This window comes from Coregonus clupeaformis, chromosome 34, assembly GCF_020615455.1.
Source record: "Coregonus clupeaformis isolate EN_2021a chromosome 34, ASM2061545v1, whole genome shotgun sequence".
Lineage (NCBI taxonomy): Eukaryota > Metazoa > Chordata > Actinopteri > Salmoniformes > Salmonidae > Coregonus > Coregonus clupeaformis.
The window spans coordinates 8,994,974-9,017,498 of NC_059225.1; the positions used below are offsets into that span (position 1 = coordinate 8,994,974).

At 46.6% G+C, this 22,525-nt stretch overlaps 1 protein-coding gene across 1 annotated transcript in view; it reads left to right on the forward strand.

Moving 5' to 3' along the window:
- Window positions 1-20,075, forward strand: part of LOC121549440 (microtubule-associated protein 4) — a 140,884-nt gene extending 120,809 nt beyond the window's left edge. Inside the window, exons 9-17 of the mRNA XM_041861248.2 lie at window positions 822-975; window positions 1,261-1,308; window positions 2,884-3,185; window positions 4,171-4,233; window positions 8,858-8,950; window positions 9,774-9,855; window positions 10,491-10,603; window positions 14,040-14,229; window positions 15,300-20,075. Coding sequence (XP_041717182.2) covers window positions 822-975; window positions 1,261-1,308; window positions 2,884-3,185; window positions 4,171-4,233; window positions 8,858-8,950; window positions 9,774-9,855; window positions 10,491-10,603; window positions 14,040-14,229; window positions 15,300-15,304 — 1,050 coding nt within the window. The 3' untranslated portion in view covers window positions 15,305-20,075. The remainder of the gene's footprint in view (window positions 1-821; window positions 976-1,260; window positions 1,309-2,883; window positions 3,186-4,170; window positions 4,234-8,857; window positions 8,951-9,773; window positions 9,856-10,490; window positions 10,604-14,039; window positions 14,230-15,299) is intronic.
- Window positions 20,076-22,525: the final 2,450 nt, after the last annotated feature.

Here is a 22,525-nt window from a genome sequence, read left to right on the forward strand (position 1 = left end):
CAGAGACCTACCAACAGCTGTCTCTCCTGTTGATTGAGGATTCTGTCGCATTCTTTTCGATTCCTTCCAGTTCCGATGCAACACATTCCAGACGCTTCCATGACAAGATTGTCTGGAGAGGAATAGGAAATAAATAACCACTTCATTCCTAATGTCTTGATAGTATTAATCTGACCTGTGCTCTAGGGGTGGCCTGTTTAACAACAGACAGGGACATTATCACAGCTTTTTTTTGGCTAAACAACATCCCAGGGGCATGAGGGGTGAGGCAATTTAGCGTGCCCAATGTTGTGAAAATACCGTAAAGAGCAGTGCATTTTGGAAATGCTTCAAAAAACACCATGGGACCTGACCCTTGAATGTTCTGCTCCGCTCTGCTCTGATTGCAGAGGATTCTGGACAGATGGCAATAAGAGAGATATCATGAATAATTATCAATTATAATCGTGCAATTACATTATAAGCATTTGTTGACGTTTTTGTTGTACATCGAATGGTAGATATTTATGGTAAGTGGTTTTATAAATATATCATTATCCAATGTTTTTTATGAATGTAACATTGTGCAATGAGGAGGTTCTTTCCCACAGCTTTAATTTATTAGAGCGCTATGTTGCACATTCAACCTTTTATTTGTTATTGAATTCTGTTACTCCATTATTTGTAACTGAAGAGTGTAGCTCTTTCCTTCCTTCCTTCCTTCCTTCCTTCCTTCCTTCCTTCCTTCCTTCCTTCCTTCCTTCCTTCCTTCCTTCCTTCCTTCCTTCCTTCCTTAATGTCTCTCTGTTTACCACACATTTCCTGTCTGTCTCTGCCTCCAGACCACAGAGAGACGTCCTCTAGTGCCAAAGGCGGCCGCCACCTCCAAGGCTCAAACTGCTGCCCCCAAAAACGGCACTGCTACCACGGCAACCAGTAAACCAGCCACGGCTACCCGCGCCACCACAAGCGCACCCACAACCAGACGCCCTCTGGGTGAGTCTCTATGCCACACACTTACACATCTTCGAACACCCACACACACACCCGCACACACACACACACACACACACACACACACACACACACACACACACACACACTGTCACCAATTATTTTGGTGACTCAAAGGGTCTGATGTCGAGCCAGCAGGGTACCTAACTGTTTCTGCATTCCACAACTTGACTTCACTGTTTTGCCAAACAAACTTAGGCAAGACAAGAACAAGCAAGAATAGGCTGAGCTCTGATCATGAACGATCTCTTCTGTTCTGCCTTTCAGCCTCAAAGACTGACAGCAAGCCAGGAGAGGAAAAGAAGCCAGCAACAGGTACAGAAACACTCTCTTCCTCTCCATCCATTCCTCTCTCTCTGTCTCTCTCTCTGTCTCTCTCTCTCTCTCTCTCTCTCTCTGTCTCTGTCTCTCGCTCTCTCTCTCTCTCTCTCTCTCGTCTCTCTCTCTGTCTCTCTCTCTCTCTGTCTCTGTCTCTGTCTCTGTCTCTGTCTCTGTGACTCTGTCTCTGTCTCTGTCTCTGTCTCTGTCTCTGTCTCTGTCTCTGTCTCTCTCTCTCTCTCTGTCTCTCTCTCTCTCTCTCTGTCTCTCTCTGTCTCTCTCTCTCTGTCTCTCTCTCTCTGTCTCTCTCTCTCTGTCTCTCTCTCTCTGTCTCTGTCTCTCTGTCTCTGTCTCTCTGTCTCTGTCTCTGTCTCTCTCTGTCTCTCTCTGTCTGTCTCTTCTCTCTCTCTCTCTCTCTCTCTCTCTCTCTCTCTCTCTCTCTCTCTCTCTCTCTCTCTCTCTCTCTCTCTCTCTGCTCTCCTCCTTTTAAAGGCAGCACTAGGTCCCTCAGCCACAGTACTGTAACTCCAGCTGAGGGATTCGGGGCAGCTGTTGCACGGAGACAGAAATGAAGAGTGACACAGTGTCACGCAGGAACATATAGATGACGCATGCAGGCCGTGACAAAGAGGCGGTGAAGTCTCAGAGGAAAAAAATGATTTATTTCTAAAAGACGCAGAGAGTAAAAACCTCAACACAGCACTCTAGGGATTACGATCTGTTGACATGAGTTAGTCCTGACACTGGCACTACGTCTCAACGTTGCATAACCAGCAACGCAGGCAGAAGCCGTTTCCATACGCATAAAGAGGGATGATTTCCTGAACCGAGTCTTTCTGCTCAGAAATAAGACTTTCAGGGAGGATCTAAGGTTTGTCTCGGCAGGCAGGGCACATTTGAGGGTATTTTCATCCATATCGGGTGAACTGTTTAGAAATTACAGCACGTTTTTGTACATAGTCCCCCCATTTTAGGGGACCAAAAGTATTGGGACAAATTCACTTATGTGTATTAAAGTAGTAAAAAGTGTAGTATTTAGTCCCATATTAGCACACAATGACTACATCAAGCTTGTGACTGTACACACTCGTTGGATGCATTTGCTGTTTGTTTTGGTTGTGTTTCAGATTATTTTGTGCCCAATGGAAATGAATGGTAAATAATGTATTGTGTCATTTTCTAGTCACTTTTATTGCAAATAAGAATAGAATAGGTTTCTAAACACATTAATGTGGATGCTACCATGGTTACGGAGAGTCCTGGATGAATCGTGAAAACAGATGAGTGAGAAAGTTACAGACGCACCAATATCATACCCCCCCCAAAAAATGGTAACCTCCCCAGTTATTGTAATGGTGAGAGATTAGCATGTCTTGGGGGTATGATATTTGTGTCTCTATAACTGTAAAAAGTGCTGGAGTACAGAGCCAAAACAACATCAAAATAGTCGGTGTCCCAATAATTACGGAGGGAAGTATATATATTTTATCTGCACTGGAGTTTAAGTAATAGTTATTTGCTTCATTACCTGTTTTTTTTATTGTGCTGTTCCTCCTCCTCCCCCCATTCTAGCTGACTCAACCCTGCCCCGGACCAGCACCACTCGCAGCTCCATAGCTAGCACCACCAACGCCACCCCCCGTGTCCGCCCCACCACCACCAAACCAGCCACCGCCCCCTCCTCCTCCACAGTACCAGAGAAGAAGCCCCCTGGGCCCAGGGTCCCCCGTCCCACCTCTACCACCACCTCGGGCAGTGCCAGCGCCTCGGGGACCACCTCCCGCCCAAGCACAGCCCCCGCACCAGACATCCGCAACGTGCGCTCCAAGATCGGCTCCACGGACAACATGAAGTACCAGCCCGGAGGGGGGAAGGTAGGGGGTCGTGCATAAGTGATGGAGGGGGTGCTTTTGGGGATTGGGGGGGTGGAGACAGTGGGATGGACTGATATTCTTATTGGGGATCCCACGTTGATTATTGGGGATCCCACGTTGATTATTGGGGATCCCACATTGATATTGCAAAGGCTTATGAGCCAGGTTCTATTTTATACATTAGTTCTTACATTAATAAAATTGGTATTCTGTTTCAAAGATGGGCTTGCTTTACAGACACTGTTGTTATGATATTCTGTAGGGTTCTGCATGTTGATTCTCAGTGTTGACCATCTAATGGCTTTGCCTCCTACAGGCAGGTTATGTTCAGTAGATGATGACTCAGTTAACTCAGTTAAATTTTCCCATAGTACAAGCCTCCTGACATCACATCCCGCATCAGAGCTGTCCCAGTTAACAACCCCCTCCTCCTAGTTTCGTCTCCCACCTAGTAACTGGTCCCAGCTTGTCTCCTATTTTACCCGTTGTAATTCAAAATGTTCGCCAGTTAATCTCAGTTAACTCTGTGACTTCCTCCATAAATCTCCATTTGATTCCATTCACCATCTTGCATCCATCCTGACATCTCACCCCATTCTCTGCATCTGCCTCTGTAGTACTTCACCTCTCACTTCCTTTTTCCTGTCTGTCCCCTTATTCTATAGCTTTCACTTTTACTGTCAAGTGTCAACATGGTGGAATAACCAAGTCCAATGTTGGAATAACCAATAACCAACGTTGAAAGGAAAATGGTTCCACGTGTTGAGCGATAGACCCCAAACTGCATGTTCCCAGTAACGCAGCCATGCATGTTCCCAGTAACGCAGCCATGCATGTTCTCTGAAATAAACGGAGCCCTGCTGTTTTGGATACATCATCAGAATAGAGGAGGTAGTCCTGCTGTCCGCTCTCCTCCCTCCCTTCCCACGTTCCACCCCTCCGTTGGTCTTCCTGTATTGACCCAAGGTGGGCCTTGTCTCCCCAGGTCTCTGGCAGGAGCGACGCCCTGGGCCAAGGCTCCTCCTCCAAAGAGACCAGCCAGGTCAAAGTGAGTTCACCCCCCATCGCTCATCTCATCCTATTGCTTTTTTTTCCCTCTTCAAATCTCCCTCTTTCTAACCCTCTGTTTACTACTCTCTCTCTCGCTTTCACTCTCTCGCTTTCACTCTCTCGCTTTCACTCTCTCGCTTTCACTCTCTCGCTTTCACTCTCTCGCTTTCACTCTCTCGCTTTCACTCTCTCGCTTTCTCTCTCTCGCTTTCACTCTCTCGCTTTCACTCTCTCGCTTTCACTCTCTCGCTTTCACTCTCTCGCTTTCTCTCTCTCGCTTTCACTCTCTCGCTTTCACTCTCTCGCTTTCACTCTCTCGCTTTCACTTTCTCGCTTTCACTCTCTCGCTTTCACTCTCTCGCTTTCACGCTCTCGCTTTCAATTTTTCTCATTATATTGTCTCTCACCCTGTCTTTCTCTGTCCCTCTCTCTTTCTCTCTCATTTTTGTCTCTTGCCTTTTCTTTTTCTTCCCCAAGCTGTTCATATCTCCGCCCTCTGACTGTTACCGTTTTTTTTTATTGCAACATTTCATTCTTCACACACATAAAGACACGCACTCACTCATCTCTGATTGTCCCTCATTCACTGCATGGACTGACTGACGGACGGCTGTCTAAAGTAGATGGACGAGTGACTGACCGACCGACTGACACACACTGGTCCTGAGTTTTCCATTGTGAAAATGCAGCCTGAAAACAGAGGCATGATGAATCACTCAGTGGACTGTGTTTACAGCCAGACATCTTTTCTGGAATTTCTATTGTCAACGTGTGACAGCAAAGAAACAACCGTTCTGATTCATGTTGTATTTTAGGTTTCACCTCAAAAACAGAGTTAGTGATTATTGAGATATGGAAGAACTGTAAATGGGATACCAGATCGGATGGCATACCCTTGGAGGGGAGACACACATCCGTGGTAGACTGCTCACAGGAATTCATACAGTAACACAAGGCTCAAGCCAGAGAGCCAGCAGTCCATATTGACAATGTTGCTTGACAGCAATACAAATATATATATATATCCTGTATCATGGTTTGAAAACGGGCCTGGCCTGCAGCATAGTGTTTAATGCCCTGAGGCAGAGTAGTTGCTGAGGGCTGTGATAAGTCATTAAGTCATTGTCTTTCTGAGTTCTGCTCAGTCACACACTCTACTAAAATCTCCCTAATTATCATAATGATACCCACCGGACTCCGATGGCTGTCAAGGATCTGAGCTTAAACCTTGTACTGCTTAGTGTGTGTGTGTGTGTGTGTGTGTGTGTGTGTGTGTGTGTATTTGTGTGTTTTTTTGTTTATGTATCCTTGTGAGGACCAGAATTCCTCACTAAGATAGTAAAACAAGGAAAATTCAGACAAGTGGGAACATTTTGCCAGTCCCCACGAGGAAAAAAAGCTATTTTAAGCTTAGGGGTTAGGTTTAGGGTTACGGTTAGGGTTAGAATTAAGGTTAGGGTTAGGATCTACGGCTAGGGTTAGGGTTAGGTATAGTTTTAGGGTTAGGGGTTTGGGGTTAAGTTGGGACATTTTGCCAGTCCCCACGAAGAAAAATGCTATTTTAGGCTTAGGGTTTAGGGTTAGGGTTAGAATTAAGGTTAGGGTTAGGAGCTAGGGTAAGGTATAGGGTTAGGAGCTAGGGTAAGGTATAGGGTTAGGAGCTAGGGTAAGGTATAGGGTTAGGAGCTAGGGTAAGGTATAGGGTTAGGAGCTAGGGTAAGGTATAGGGTTAGGAGCTAGGGTAAGGTATAGGGTTAGGAGCTAGGGTAAGGTATAGGGTTAGGAGCAGGTTAGGGGTTAGGAGCTAGGGTAAGGTATAGGGTTAGGAGCTAGGGTAAGGTATAGGGTTAGGAGTTACGGTTAGGTATAGGGTTAGGAGCTAGGGTAAGGTATAGGGTTAGGAGCTAGGATAAGGTTTAGGGTTAGGAGCAAGGGTAAGGTATAGGGTTAGGAGCTAGGGTAAGGTATAGGGTTAGGAGCTAGGGTAAGGTATAGGGTTAGGAGCTAGGGTAAGGTATAGGGTTAGGAGTTACGGTTAGGTTTAGGGTTAGGAGCTAGGGTAAGGTATAGGGTTAGGAGCTAGGGTAAGGTTTAGGGTTAGGAGTTACGGTTAGGTTTAGGGTTAGGAGCTAGGGTAAGGTATAGGGTTAGGAGTTACGGTTAGGTTTAGGGTTAGGAGCTAGGGTAAGGTATAGTTTTAGGTTTAGGGTTAGGGTTACAATTCAGGTTAGGGTTAGGGAAAATAGGATGGGAATCAATTTGGTCCCCACAAGGATAGCTGTGTGTGTGTGTGTGTTCGCGAGCATATGTGTTTCCTTTGCTTAACTGTCAGCACAAGGGTGGGTGCAGTGATTTCTTACAAACATGTCTAGTGAACTGTATGAAGTTGTCATGTTCCTGTCTAAATCTAAGTACTGGGTTTGTGGGTTCATGGAACTAGTGTCATATTGTCACAGTGTTATTATCGGTCTATGTGCTAACAAGTATGAATGTCTCAATATGGCAGGATATCACCAGGGTGACTAATTAACAAACAAGTATGAATGTCTCAATATGGCAGGATATCACCAGGGTGACTAATTAACAAACAAGTATGAATGTCTCAATATGGCAGGATATCACCAGGGTGACTAATTAACAAACAAGTATGAATGTCTCAATATGGCAGGATATCACCAGGGTGACTAATTAACAAACAAGTATGAATGTCTCAATATGGCAGGATATCACCAGTGTGACTATTAAACAAACAATGACACAAGCCATCCACTTAAGACCATTAGAAGGGCATATGCATAGCAATATCAACAGTGATGAACACCAACACAGTTCTGCTGAGTATCACAAACAACACAAGTAGGTTAGCAACAACATACAGTACATATACAGGTGGAACCATCACTATCATAATACGTTCACATTTAAAGGTGGCCTGTTTCAATACCGCAGCAATTGAGCATCCTCAAAGGGCAGGTGTGGATGTGGGACCCGCATGCGTGACTTTAATAGACCTCTCTGTGTGGCCTCTAGATCTTTTCTGCACTCTTCTCTTCCTTCCTCGTCACAGCACGCCCTCACCCCGACCCTCCCTCTAACCCTAACCCCCACGGTGACCCTACTCTTCCTCTAACCCCCCACGGTGACCCTACTCTTCCTCTAACCCCCACGGTGACCCTACTCTTCCTCTAACCCCCACGGTGACCCTACTCTTCCTCTAACCCCCACGGTGACCCTACTCTTCCTCTAACCCCCACGGTGACCCTACTCTTCCTCTAACCCCCACGGTGACCCTACTCTTCCTCTAACCCCCCACGGTGACCCTACTCTTCCTCTAACCCCCCACGGTGACCCTACTCTTCCTCTAACCCCCACGGTGACCCTACTCTTCCTCTAACCCCCACGGTGACCCTACTCTTCCTCTAACCCCCACGGTGACCCTACTCTTCCTCTAACCCCCCACGGTGACCCTACTCTTCCTCTAACCCCCCACGGTGACCCTACTCTTCCTCTAACCCCCCACGGTGACCCTACTCTTCCTCTAACCCCCCACGGTGACCCTACTCTTCCTCTAACCCCCACGGTGACCCTACTCTTCCTCTAACCCCCCACGGTGACCCTACTCTTCCTCTAACCCCCACGGTGACCCTACTCTTCCTCTAACCCCCACGGTGACCCTACTCTTCCTCTAACCCCCACGGTGACCCTACTCTTCCTCTAACCCCCCACGGTGACCCTACTCTTCCTCTAACCCCCACGGTGACCCTACTCTTCCTCTAACCCCCACGGTGACCCTACTCTTCCTCTAACCCCCACGGTGACCCTACTCTTCCTCTAACCCCCCACGGTGACCCTACTCTTCCTCTAACCCCCACGGTGACCCTACTCTTCCTCTAACCCCCACGGTGACCCTACTCTTCCTCTAACCCCCACGGTGACCCTACTCTTCCTCTAACCCCCACGGTGACCCTACTCTTCCTCTAACCCCCACGGTGACCCTACTCTTCCTCTAACCCCCACGGTGACCCTACTCTTCCTCTAACCCCCACGGTGACCCTACTCTTCCTCTAACCCCCCACGGTGACCCTACTCTTCCTCTAACCCCCACGGTGACCCTACTCTTCCTCTAACCCCCACGGTGACCCTACTCTTCCTCTAACCCCCCACGGTGACCCTACTCTTCCTCTAACCCCCCACGGTGACCCTACTCTTCCTCTAACCCCCCACGGTGACCCTACTCTTCCTCTAACCCCCCACGGTGACCCTACTCTTCCTCTAACCCCCACGGTGACCCTACTCTTCCTCTAACCCCCACGGTGACCCTACTCTTCCTCTAACCCCCCACGGTGACCCTACTCTTCCTCTAACCCCCACGGTGACCCTACTCTTCCTCTAACCCCCACGGTGACCCTACTCTTCCTCTAACCCCCCACGGTGACCCTACTCTTCCTCTAACCCCCACGGTGACCCTACTCTTCCTCTAACCCCCCACGGTGACCCTACTCTTCCTCTAACCCCCCACGGTGACCCTACTCTTCCTCTAACCCCCCACGGTGACCCTACTCTTCCTCTAACCCCCACGGTGACCCTACTCTTCCTCTTTGCCTGGCATGCTGTGTTTGTAGGTTCAGATAGTCTCCAAAAAGCTGGACTTCAGCCACGTCACCTCACGCCTGGGTTCTAAGGACAATATCAAGCATGTTCCTGGTGGAGGGAAGGTTAGTACCGGATTGCGGCTTAGCTTCAATGGCCCAAACCCCACATGACCGACCACACATCATTACCAATAAATACCTTGGGGGTTTTTATTAGATATCTTCTGAAGACTCCACTGGAACAGGTCTGAGACTGAACTGCACTAATACAAAAAAATAATAACTCCCCCGCCCATTTATTGTGGACTTTTCGGTCTGAGACCTTTTTCAAGAACCTGACTCATAGACTCAAATGATCTGAGTCACTGTCCTACAGTTGACAGTTATGTTCAGGATTCGGTTCTAGTCTAGGAAATTCTACAGTGCTGCCCCCTTCTGGCACTGGCACGTCATTGCCTGAACACATCGCTCCTGCCGATTGACACCACCAAACGCTTTTGAGACACGTCACTCTTAATCACAGTTGTTTTCCCTTTCTGTTGTTTTTGGACCTTGGCGACGAGGCTATTGTTCAGCATGGTAGCTTTAGCTAGCCCTTCTCCCTAGTGCCTGCTGCTGCCTTTGGTTTAGACTGTCTCTGTCTCTAACTCACTCAACACCAAACACCACCCTTACTTGTCTGACCTCTGACCTGCACAGACACTCAATCCTGATTTGGCTCTCCATACATACTTCCTCCTTTGATTGGTTGTGCTCTTATTGCTACTGAATGCGGTGGACATTGGTAGAAGGGGGTAGTACATGACTTTTTCCAAGAACAGATGGCTGATGATCAAGCTGAATAGATTCAACTGCATGGCGAAGAAGATGGCTGTCATGGCTCATTGACCGATTTTCATGAATTACCTCTTCAGTGTGTGTAACTGGGTTTGATGTATATTTGCAGGTTCAGATACTCAACAAAAAGGTGGACCTAAGCAAAGTGACATCAAAGTGTGGTTCCAAGGCCAACATCAAACACAAGCCTGGTAAGGTCCTCATGGGTAGACCTGTTGAGTTGCCATCCTGTATGTACCCAGTATTACATGTGTCTCTGTGTTTTATTGACCACAGCACTTACTGTCATTATATTCTCAACTGTATATACGTATTGATAGATAAAATCCAAAAGTAATTAAGGAACATGACTACCAAAGATGATTATAAAGATTAAGCAGAACATCTGTCCATTGGCCTCCCGAATGGCTCAGTGGTCTAAGGCACTGCATCGCAGTGTTTCAGCATCACTACAGCCTGGGGTTCGGCTGGGCGCCTGCAGGCTGACCTTGGTCGTCAGTTGAACGGCGTTTCCTCCGACACATTGGTGCAGCTGGCTTCTGGGTTAAGCGAGCGGGTGTTAAGAAGCGCGGTTTTGGAGGACGCATGATTCGACCTTCGCCTCTCCCAAGACCGTTGGGGAGTTGCAGCGCGATGAGACAAGATAAAACAGGGGGTGAAAAAAAAGAAAAACATCTGTCCATTGCTCGTTTAATCACCAGCTGATTAATTTGTAAGTCGCTCTGGATAAGAGCGTCTGCTAAATGATGTAAATGTAAATGTAATGTTCCTTAGACATAGTGCAGTGTATCTCTATGCTGTTCCACTGACTGTGTGTGTCCTGTAGGGGGCGGCGATGTGAAGATCGAGTCCCAGAAAGTGAACTTCAAGGATAAGGCTAAGTCCAAAGTGGGCTCAATGGACAACCTGTGTCACGAGCCAGGCGGTGGCAACATCAAGGTGAGGTCACCAGACAAAGGGGCCTCATACTGAGTAACTTTATACTCCTACTTACACACACATTACAGTTTAGTCTCATACATCTGGTGCATGTCAGACGTTCAGCCTGTATCAAATGGCATAGTCGAGAAATGTGATCTCCACAATGTTAGCATTCTGAAAAACATTTAAGGGAGGATAGCCAAAGGCACAGGTACAGTAAGTGCTATCTGTATTTTGTCCCTGTTTACTGATCGATGGTAATGCCACGTTATTACAATACACTGTGGACAATACCAGCTGTGGAAAGTGTCGCTCCCCACTGTTTTGTTTGTTTGTTTGTGTGTGTGTGTGAGAGACAGAGAGACAGAGAGACAGAGCGAGAGAGAGACATAAAAATAAGCAATGAGGGGGAAAGCATTGCATTTAGTTTCTCTGTTTGTACTCTTTCCTCACTGTGTTGATAACAACACTTGAAGAATGCTGGGAGGTGTTTTACTCATGGCGGTTGACAGCATGGTTCTCTCTCTTCCTGCGGCACCTCCAGAATCTGAACTCTCCCTCCTGCCTCCCTCCACCACCTTTTCTCCCTCTCAGAGATGTAGGAAGACTGGACCTTCAAGCATGGCTAGGCCCGAGCAGTTCTAGTCTGAGCAACAGCGAAAGACCGGGGGATGGAAGCAGGGGGTTGGGGTGGAGGAGAGAGAGAGAGAGAGAGGGATGAGATGAGGAGGAGGATAGAAGGAGGGGGTTGGGGTGGAGGAGAGAGAGGGAGAGAGAGAGAGAGAGAGAGAGGGATGAGATGAAGAGGGGATGGAAGGAGGGGGGTTGGGGTGGAGAGAGAGAGAGAGAGAGAGAGAGAGAGAGAGAGAGAGAGAGGGATGAGATGAGATGAAGAGGGGGATGTGCATCCCACAGGGGGGAAGGAGAGCCAGACACAGACTGACCCTCATTCCCCCATAAGAGGACGTGTGTGAGAGGAGTAAGGATGACCAAGGGGAGAGGCTGGTGGTACTGGAAGGAACTCTCCTAGGGACCAGCCCTATCTAGCGTGATGTCGCCTGTCCCCTCAGCCTATGACAGTCCATATTATCAGTCACATCTCAATGGCTGCACCATTCATCTCCTCTGGCACTGTGAATTAACTTGAACTTTCTGCAATGCATAGAGTACACAGTTGATAATAAACGCACATACACAATGGGACATGTTCTCAGTTGGTCCTCGATCACATTCTTTTGGATTTCATCTATCAATACTTGTATACAGTTGAGAATATAATCCCAGTGAGGTGCTATAGGCCTATTTCAGAGATGTTATAGTATGCCTGCACATGCCTATCATCTTACACAACACTTGACCAATACATGTTTACATCATACAGTGAGGGAAAAAAGTATTTGATCCCCTGCTGATTTTGTACGTTTGCCCACTGACAAAGAAATGATCAGTCTATCATTTTAATGGTAGGTTTATTTGAACAGTGAGAGACAGAATAACAACAAATAAATCCAGAAAAACGCATGTCAAAAATGTTATAAATTGATTTGCATTTTAATGAGGGAAATAAGTATTTGACCCCCTCTCAATCAGAAAGATTTCTGGCTCCCAGGTGTCTTTTATACAGGTAACAAACTGAGATTAGGAGCACACTCTTAAAGGGAGTGCTCCTAATCTCAGCTTGTTACCTGTATAAAAGACACCTGTCCACAGAAGCAATCAATCAATCACATTCCAAACTCTCCACCATGGCCAAGACCAAAGAGCTCTCCAAGGATGTCAGGGACAAGATTGTAGACCTACACAAGGCTGGAATGGGCTACAAGACCATCGCCAAGCAGCTTGGTGAGAAGGTGACAACAGTTGGTGCGATTATTCGCAAATTGAAGAAACACAAAATAACTGTCAATCTCCCTCGGCCTGGGGCTCCATGCAAGATCTCACCTCGTGGAGTTGCAATGATCATGAGAACGGTGAGGAATCAGCCCAGAACTACACAGGAGGATCTTGTCAATGATCTCAAGGCAGCTGGGACCATAGTCACCAAGAAAACAATTGGTAACACTACGCCGTGAAGGACTGAAATCCTGCAGCGCCCGCAAGGTCCCCCCTGCTCAAGAAAGCACATATACAGGCCCGTCTGAAGTTTGCCAATGAACATCTGAATGATTCAGAGGAGAACTGGGTGAAAGTGTTGTGGTCAGATGAGACCAAAATCAAGCTCTTTGGCATCAACTCAACTCGCCGTGTTTGGAGGAGGAGGAATGCTGCCTATGACCCCAAGAACACCATCCCCACCGTCAAACATGGAGGTGGAAACATTATGCATTGGGGGTGTTTTTCTGCTAAGGGGACAGGACAACTTCACCGCATCAAAGGGACGATGGACGGGGCCATGTACCGTCAAATCTTGGGTGAGAACCTCCTTCCCTCAGCCAGGGCATTGAAAATGGGTCGTGGATGGGTATTCCAGCATGACAATGACCCAAAACACACGGCCAAGGCAACAAAGGAGTGGCTCAAGAAGAAGCACATTAAGGTCCTGGAGTGGCCTAGCCAGTCTCCAGACCTTAATTCCATAGAAAATCTGTGGAGGGAGCTGAAGGTTCGAGTTGCCAAACGTCAGCCTCGAAACCTTAATGACTTGGAGAAGATCTGCAAAGAGGAGTGGGACAAAATCCCTCCTGAGATGTGTGCAAACCTGGTGGCCAACTAAGTCATGTTTTGCAGAGGGGTCAACTGCTTATTTCCCTCATTAAAATGCAAATCAATTTATAACATTTTTGACATGCGTTTTTTGGATTTTTTTGTTGTTATTCTGTCTCTCACTGTTCAGATAAACCTACCATTAAAATGATAGACTGATCATTTCTTTGTCAGTGGGCAAACGTACATAATCAGCAGGGGATCAAATACTTTTCCCCCTCACTGTATTTGTTTTGGCGCTCTCTATGGTTTAGGTATGCACATTTCTTTCAAATTAAAATGGTGATAAAACCCAGGGTTTAATGGGTTTGAAATATATTGAATTACACACACATTTACCAAACGATCTAACTTCCCCTGGATTTTATCATTGGTCCCTTCCATTGTAGTCTCTTTGTGAAATAGTGACACCTGATTTATGGACCCAGAGACTCCTACTACGTACTCCTACACCCCTGTCTAAAGATTCCGATTATTATTATTCCAATTGTTAAATATAGATTAAGAATATATTCCTCATCTAATATGTTTGAGTAAATATAGCTCGATTTTCCACTTGATTTGATTCTGTCAGACCACTCACCCTGGTTGTGCTATAGCTTTAATGATTTTCTTACCATTTTTATTGAAGACATTCTCAGCGCTTGCCATGTTTTCTTTGAGTACTCTTGTTGTCCTACTGTACACACACTGCAAACCCTTTTCCATTCCATTGCCCCAACTGACACCCTGCCACTGTATGTGTTTCTAGGCTGAGGGTGCCCAGGAGATAGCAGAGGGGAATGGGGTTCCCCCCAGTGATACCCCAACCCTAGCCCCAGTCTCAGCCACGGTGCCAGGGCAGGCAAACAGCCCCGCCCAGGAGAATGGGGTGAAGGAGGGCGTCCCGTGCCAGGGCCTCCATTACCCCCAGGGCCTGGACTCACGTATCCCTGAGACAAGTAAGTATGCCCTCCTCCCAAGCCGACCTGTCCCCCACCTCTCCTCGCTCCTCCAGGGCCGCGTACCACTCCTGACTCCTTGTCAGACTCCTATCCCCTGATGTGAGTCCAGGCTCTGTCGTAGCTGGCCGTGACCGGGAGACCCATGGGGCGGCGCACAATTGGCCCAGCGTCGTCCAGGGTAGGGGAGGGAATGGCCGGCAGGGATGTAGCTCAGTTGGTAGAGCATGGCGTTTGCAACGCCAGGGTTGTGGGTTCGATTCCCACGGGGGGACAGTATAAAAAAATAAAATAATAATGTATGCACTCACTAACTATAAGTCGCTCTGGATAAGAGCGTCTGCTAAATGACTAAAATGTAAATGTAAAATATGAGCTGAAATGAGGCCTCTCAAATACTGGCCTGTACCTTTGACCACCTAGCTTCAATTCAAATGTGCTTTATGAATGTCTGGTCTGGAGAGGGGCCTTTTGAAGTTGGGATGCAGAAGGAGCAGAGAGGGTCTGTTATCTAAATGACTTTGTGACGTCCTTATTTATTTTGTGAATTATTTAATTTGTACATGAAGTCCCTGACCTCCACATGACCTTTGACTTCTTATTCTACAGGCGTCTAATTCTTCTTTGTGTTATCCCTCTACCCTCCTCATCTCAACATCTCCTCTCTCTCTCCTCCTCTCCTCTCTCTCCTCCTCTCCTCTCGCTCCTTCACTCCTCTCGCTCCTTCACTCCTCTCTCTACTTCTCTCCTTCTCTCCTCGCTCTCCTTCTCTCCTCTCTCTTCTCTCTCTCCTTCACTCCTCTCTCTACTTCTCTCCTCGCTCTCCTTCTCTCCTCGCTCTCCTTCTCTCCTCTCTCTTCTCTCTCTCCTTCACTCCTCTCTCCTCCTCTCCTCTCTGTCCTTCGCTCCTCTCTCTCCTTCACTCCTCTCTCTCCTCCTCTCTTCTATGTCCTTCTCTCTCTCTCCTTCTCTCCTCTCTCTCCTTCTCTCCTCTCTCTCCTCTCTCTCCTCCTCTCCTCTCTCTCCTCTCCTCTCTCTCCTTCACTCCTCTCTCTTCTCTCCTCCTCCAGATTGAGTCTTTCAAGCTCAACTTCCGCGAGAACGCCTGATCTCGCACGGACCACGGCGCCGACATCATAACCTGGCCAGCCTCGGACGACAGCCCCTCACACCTGCAACCCAGCGTCTCTCTCAATGACTCCCAGGCCTCCGCCAGCTACCCCTGCTGCCCCCGGCCCCCTCACTCCTCCCCCTGCTGGGGCATGGGGGCAACGGCACACTAGCAGGACTCAGGTCATGACCCTCAACCCCACTCCCCACATCCAAACACCTCTCCCTTCCTATGATCTCATTCATGTGTCATGTTATTACGTCTACCCCTGCGCTACCTACCTACCTACCGCTGTCCTGTTCTCATTGGCTGAGCTGACATTGTGCATACAGTAGACCAAGCTTCAGGCAGGGTGGGATAACATTGGGAGGGGAACGGAAGCTTGCCATGTTCTCTCCGATTTCTCTGGTTGTGCTAACCTTGTATTAACGTGCTCTGAGGACTCTCCTAGGATCATGGTTTCCATTGGTCCCTCTGATCAGGTGATGGGAGGAGCGATGGGTTGTGTTGTATATGAACCTTTCCCTTCCTGGCGTCTGACAACAGTGCTCATATTAGATCACGTTTCCTTCACCTCTACAAGAGCATAACATGGCAGTCACAGCGTACAGTAGCAAACGTCAGTCTTATCCAGTATTACAGTACGTACTAGTGCCGTTTTAGTGAGAGCGTAACCTACCAGGCAACCCCAGCCTTGAACAAACCTGTTTGCTTCGCACAGACACCCCCATAGACACTACCCAATGGGAAACCCTCCTAGACTCACCTGTGGGTTATGTATGCAGGGTAATATGTGTGTAGCACCCCTTTACTTGTGAGCATGTAGGGCTGTCGTGTGTTCCCAATAACCATTGATTATTCACTCACTATTCACTAACCATCGACTCACTCACTGCCTCACCTCCCTCCTCTCTTTCTTCACTGTCCATCATAAGAGCATTTTAATCTAGTAGACTGTTTGAACAGTAGGCTATTTAACTCTCTTTAATCTCTGTGTTTGTGATGGTGTGTTTGAGTGAATTTTGCTGTAACAATGAGCTGTGGTGTTCTGTTCTGTTTACTTTCTCTCTCTCGACTGGTTTATTTTCATCATCTGTTTTGGTAGAAGGTTTTTCTCATAGTTTTCTTCTTGATTTTTATATTTTCTTGTACAAGCAATACGGTGGATGGTCACTTTACCGTTAGGACACAGAAAGCCTCTTGAATACACGCACACATTTATGTTTCTTGAAACAAAGGCATACAGTCATAAAGATGCAACTCTGTTTAGGGCTTTGAGACTGAGGAAGCATGTCAGGCGTGTGACGAGGGAGATGAAGACAGGGAGACAATGAACACTGAAAGACGTCTCCAGTGTGTTAAAACAACACTGTGATGTGTCAGAATAGTAGTCTGGGAAAGTTCAAGAAAGTAATAGAGTTTGGAAGCTTTTATTTTGAATTCAGTACAAGGGACTTGTGGGAAGATTAATGATGTGAAGGAAAGTGTCTTGGAAATTGGTGGAGCTGTGTGTCTTTGTCTATGTGCCTCCTGTCCTGCTTACCTGAAACTGGGATGGAACTCGGGCTGGAAGCTCAAGCTGATGTACTCTTGTCCCTGGAGAGACACAGACAGAAAGAATGTCATAGTTGAAAACGAACCGTCAAGCCGCCTGGTGGTACTGTAGTTTGATTAGGATTTAGAAGAGTTGTATTTTGTAACTAGTCCTGGTTGTTGTTCCATTTCAGTTGTTTTCTGAAGGTTCTGGTCAGGTGTTATTGACAGTTACAAGAGGACTTGCTGAAAGACTTGTTGGAACATTATTAGAGGACTTGCTGAAGGACTTGTTGGAACATTGTTGAAGGACTTGTTGGAACATTATTAGAGGACTTGTTGAAGGACTTGTTGGAACATTATTAGGGGACTTGCTGAAGGACTTGTTGGAACATTATTAGAGGACTTGCTGAAGGACTTGTTGGAACATTATTAGAGGACTTGCTGAAGGACTTGTTGGAACATTATTAGAGGACTTGCTGAAGGACTTGTTGGAACATTATTAGGGGACTTGCTGAAGGACTTGTTGGAACATTATTAGAGGACTTGCTGAAGGACTTGTTGGAACATTATTAGAGGACTTGCTGAAGGACTTGTTGGAACATTATTAGAGGACTTGCTGAAGGACTTGTTGGAACATTATTAGAGGACTTGCTGAAGGACTTGTTGGAACATTATTAGAGGACTTGTTGAAGGACTTGTTGGAACCTTATTAGATGACTTGCTGAAGGACTTGTTGGAACATTATTAGAGGACTTGCTGAAGGACTTGTTGGAACATTATTAGAGGACTTGCTGAAGGACTTGTTGGAACATTATTAGAGGACTTGCTGAAGGACTTGTTGGAACATTATTAGAGGACTTGCTGAAGGACTTGTTGGAACATTATTAGAGGACTTGCTGAAGGACTTGTTGGAACATTATTAGAGGACTTGCTGAAGGACTTGTTGGAACATTATTAGAGGACTTGTTGGAACATTATTAGAGGACTTGCTGAAGGACTTGTTGGAACATTATTAGAGGACTTGTTGGAACATTATTAGAGGACTTGCTGAAGGACTTGTTGGAACATTATTAGAGGACTTGCTGAAGGACTTGTTGGAACATTATTAGGGGTTCTGCTGAAGGACTTGTTTTGTCAGGCTGTTGGCAGTGGAACATTCAATGTGGCTTATTTTACTCATAGCAATGTATCCAACAATTGCCTCCAATTGCCTTTTTAGTGCATGGCCAGGTAATATAATGCCCAGAGCAGAAAGCCTATGTGCATTATGACTTGCAGTGTTGTGGTTCAGTATATTTGTCCTTGGGGGCTAGTCAGTGGTGTATCTTTCCTTATTATTGCTTTCTTTGCTTTAGACAGTGGGCAGGAAGAAAATCGGGGGCTGTCATTTTGCCTGACAATTATATTGCAGTTTGGTATATTATATAATTCAGCTATAAGTTCATCGTGTTTATTTGTGTTGTATTCAAATGAGGACAGGACACCAATTACGCCCTGCTATGGAGACCTACTGAAAGTAGCACCAACACTCCAAAATGTGTAAAAATAATACAATTGACACTTGAATCTCCTCTTAAATCAGAGATATGGAAGCTATTAAAAGCACCTTAAAGGCTTGAATATATCAAAGAGGGTTCACTGTGATGGAGATCTGTATTTGATTAAAGGTAGACCTATCCCTGGAAATGTCTACAATGCATCAGGGCCCCTTAACAAACACAGTTAAGGAGCTTTGCACACTCCTGCAGAGCATAGAACTGTATTTAATCTTGATGGCCTCCCATTTTGCTTCTTGGACCTCCATGAAATATTGTTTAAGAGATTAATAGTGTTTTTAAATTGAATTAATCACAATCTATTGAGATGTGTGGAATAATCCCCGGAGCCAAATGTTTTAAGAAAAACAGGCTATACATTTTATTGTTATCAACAAAGATTTTATTTTGAAATTGGAGAGGTTTGTAGATATTGATATTTGAGCAGTTTTGTCGCGCATCAGAGGAGCGGCCGCTGAGGTGGATCGTCGTATGGCCTCTGTTGCCACGGTCCTCGTCTGATGGGGACATTTCTCCTTGTGCCTGTCCACACTTTTACTATCTCTTTCACCCCTGGTCTTGACTGATGTTCTCTCTGAGATCGCACACGGTTGTATAGAAATATAGATCTGACTGTTTATACACTATTTCGTCACAGCAACAAAAACAATATGAAAACAACAATGAGGGTAATAAGGAAGTATAGCTTTTATGTTCATCTACCTTTTAACGGTTTTAATGGTAAGGAGCAACATTATTATTATTATTATTATTATTGAGCAAGTCTGCCTTTTTTTTTTCAAGAAAAGGGCTGCTAAAGTGAAAGAATGTTCTGGAGATATAATGTACTAAAGACGCAACACTTTTGTATATGTATTTATCTTGTGTTCCCATTGCTTCGTGATGGTTGTGTCAGTGGGGAGTGTTAGAGGGTTTATGGGAGGGATAGTAGGGTCTGGTCCAGTTTGTGCATTGCTGTCTATTGAACAGCCTTTTGTTAACTTTCACATAATCTTTGTCCATCCCCACATATTGTTATTTACCTTCTTAGATGTGATTTTGACATTGTAGGATACAGTGACCTCCTTGCGTTGATTTTGAAAACAAGATACCTGTAACATGAAAGGGATTGAAACTAATATGTATGAATTGCACTGTATAAAATACCGTTATAACATGCAAGGAAGAGGGATTAGAAATCAGAGGTCATATCGGTCATTTAGGAACATGGTTCCCCTCGCCCTCCACACACACACACACACACACACACACATATGGAACACACACAAACACACACTACCCTGGAGTGTCATGGAGACCTCCACGTCCTAACACACAGTTTTGTGTAAGACTAACAGTAGCTGTCAGGTTTGGCTTGTGTTATGCTTATAGCTCTCCAGTAATGGAACGATGAGGCCCATAGATGTGCTTCTACCACTAGCGCACACACTGTGTACAAATAGAACACACCTACTTAAAAGCATGCTGAAACAAATGGGGATGTGTTAGGTAGACTTTGTAATTTGCTAAATGTATTTTGTTAGATTTTTTGTTTTTCATTCATTTTGAATTAATTTTTTGGTTTGAAATAAGTGTTTTATTGTGGTTAATTGTTAATTAGTGATGTGATTATTAAAAATGTAATAAAATACAAATGTTTAAGATGTGCTTGCCTTTTGATTAATTACATAATCCTCTCTGCCACAGATGAGCCATACATACATGATATAGATTTACATTGCAAATAGAAAGCAATAAACATTTTGAAACATTTGTCACGAACGTCTACATAGTGATTGGACCAAGGCGCAGCGTGCGATACGAACATGACTTTATTAATTAAAGTACTTACTACAAAACAATAAACAATGACGAATCGTGAAGTCCTCAGTTACAATGACTGATAAGGAACAAAAACCCACAACACTAAGGTGAACACTGACAGTTTAAATATGGCTCCCAATCAGAGATAACGAGCCGACAGCTGACACTCGTTACCACTGATTGGGAGTCACACGACTAGACAAGAACACACAACCAAATACAACACAACCAATACCAAACACAACCAAAATGAACACTCCCTGGCTCAAAATACACAGTCCCGGAGCCAGAGCGTGACAGTACCCCCCCCTAAAGGCGCGGACTCCGACCGCGCCTACACCCCAAATAGGGGAGGGCTGGGTGGGTGTTGCTCCTCGGAGGCGGCTCCGGCTCCGGGCTTGACCACCACCCTACTACAATCTCCCCGTAGTGCCCCCAGTCCGATCTGACCCAGTTAGCTGGATCAGGACTGCCGACGCGCACCCCTGGCTTGGCGCGTGAGGCAGGAATGGACCGGACCTGGCAGACGATACGCACCCTTTGCATGGTGCGTGGAGCCGGAACAGGCCTCACCAGGCTGAAGACTCGCATCCCTGGCTTGGTGCGAGTAGCAGGAATGGGCTGAATCCGGCTGACGACTCGCACCCTTGGCTTGGTGCGAGTAGCAGGAATGGGCTGAATCCGGCTGACGACTCGCACCCTTGACTTGGTGCGAGTGGCAGGAACAGGCTGAATCCGGCTGACGACTCGCACCCTTGGCTTGGTGCGAGTGGCAGGAACAGGCCGGGTTGGGCCGGCGACGCACACCGTGGCCCTGGTGCGTGGAGCAGGGACCGGCTGGGCTGGGCTGACGACGCACACCGTGGGCCTGGTGCGTGGAGCAGGGACAGGCCGAGCTGGGCTGACGACGCACACCGTGGGCCTGGTGCGTGGAGCAGGAACCGGCTGGGCTGGGCTGACGACGCACACCGTAGGCTTAGTGCGTGGAGCAGGAACAGGCCGGGCTGGGCTGTCGACGCACACCGTAGGCTTGGTGCGTGGAGCAGGAACAGGCCGGGCAGGGCTGGCGACGCACACCGTAGGCTTGGTGCGTGGAGCAGGAACAGGCCGGGCAGGGCTGGCGACGCACACCGTAGGCTTGGTGCGTGGGGCAGGGACCGGCCGGGCTGGGCTGGCGACGCACACCGTAGGCTTGGTGCGTGGAGCAGGAACAGACCGGGCAGGGCTGTCGACGCACACCGTAGGCTTGGTGCGTGGAGCAGGAACAGGCCGGGCAGGGCTGTCGACGCACACCGTTGGCTTGGTGCGTGGAGCAGGAACCGGCCGGGCTGGGCTGGCGACGCACACCGTGGGCTTGGTGCGTGGAGTAGGAACAGGCCGGTCCGTACTGGGAACACACACCACTGGCCTTAACCGGGGATCAGGAACGGGCCGGACCGGACTGGTAACACACCTCTGTCACATGCTGACAGTGAACAGTAGATTTAAACAAGCCACACACATTTCATCACTTCCTGGTCCACTTACTGATATTTACTGACCCTGGCCATGACCCCACTCTCCGAGGGTCTCAGGGGGAGTTGGAATATGCAAAAAAAAACATTTCCGATTCACACATGCGTATAATACAAATAGGACAAATCTAACCACATACTAAATTATTATTAATATTATTACTTTAAATAGTTTGTTCGGAAGTCAAAGCATTGTCCATTCAGGGTGGAAATGGGGAAATCTGCTTATAAAAAAAAAAAAAAATGAACAGGCGAGTATGTTTCAGAATCCCCATTGAGTGCATGCTAGTGCATGACAACAATATTTGGAGTTGACTGGAGCTTATCAATCTTAAGTTAAATGAAATGTATTTTTGTGTGACCGCAAAGAAACATTCTTGGCCTTGGGGAAAACTGTTGGCCTATAGTAGGTCAATAAGTGTAAGCTATAGTCTCATATAGCCTGCTCTTGCATTGTTGCCAAACAGATGTCCCTATGGGACAATAAAGTATTCATTAATTCCTCCACCAAGCAAACTGGATGCAAACGAGGATTCTGGTACTTGGCCTCGCATGAGAAAAGTCTGCCCTCTAGTGCACACACAACGATTTCCTTTAATAAATATCTGTCTGCTGCACTTTATGCACATATGATAAGTCCTTTGTAGTTTTTCGCCTCGGAATATATTTCAATAAAATTGAAATAAATGTAAATACATTGGGTAATGTATTTATCAAATATATATATATATATATAAATTAACATTAAAATATGTGTGTAAAATACAGTCACACCT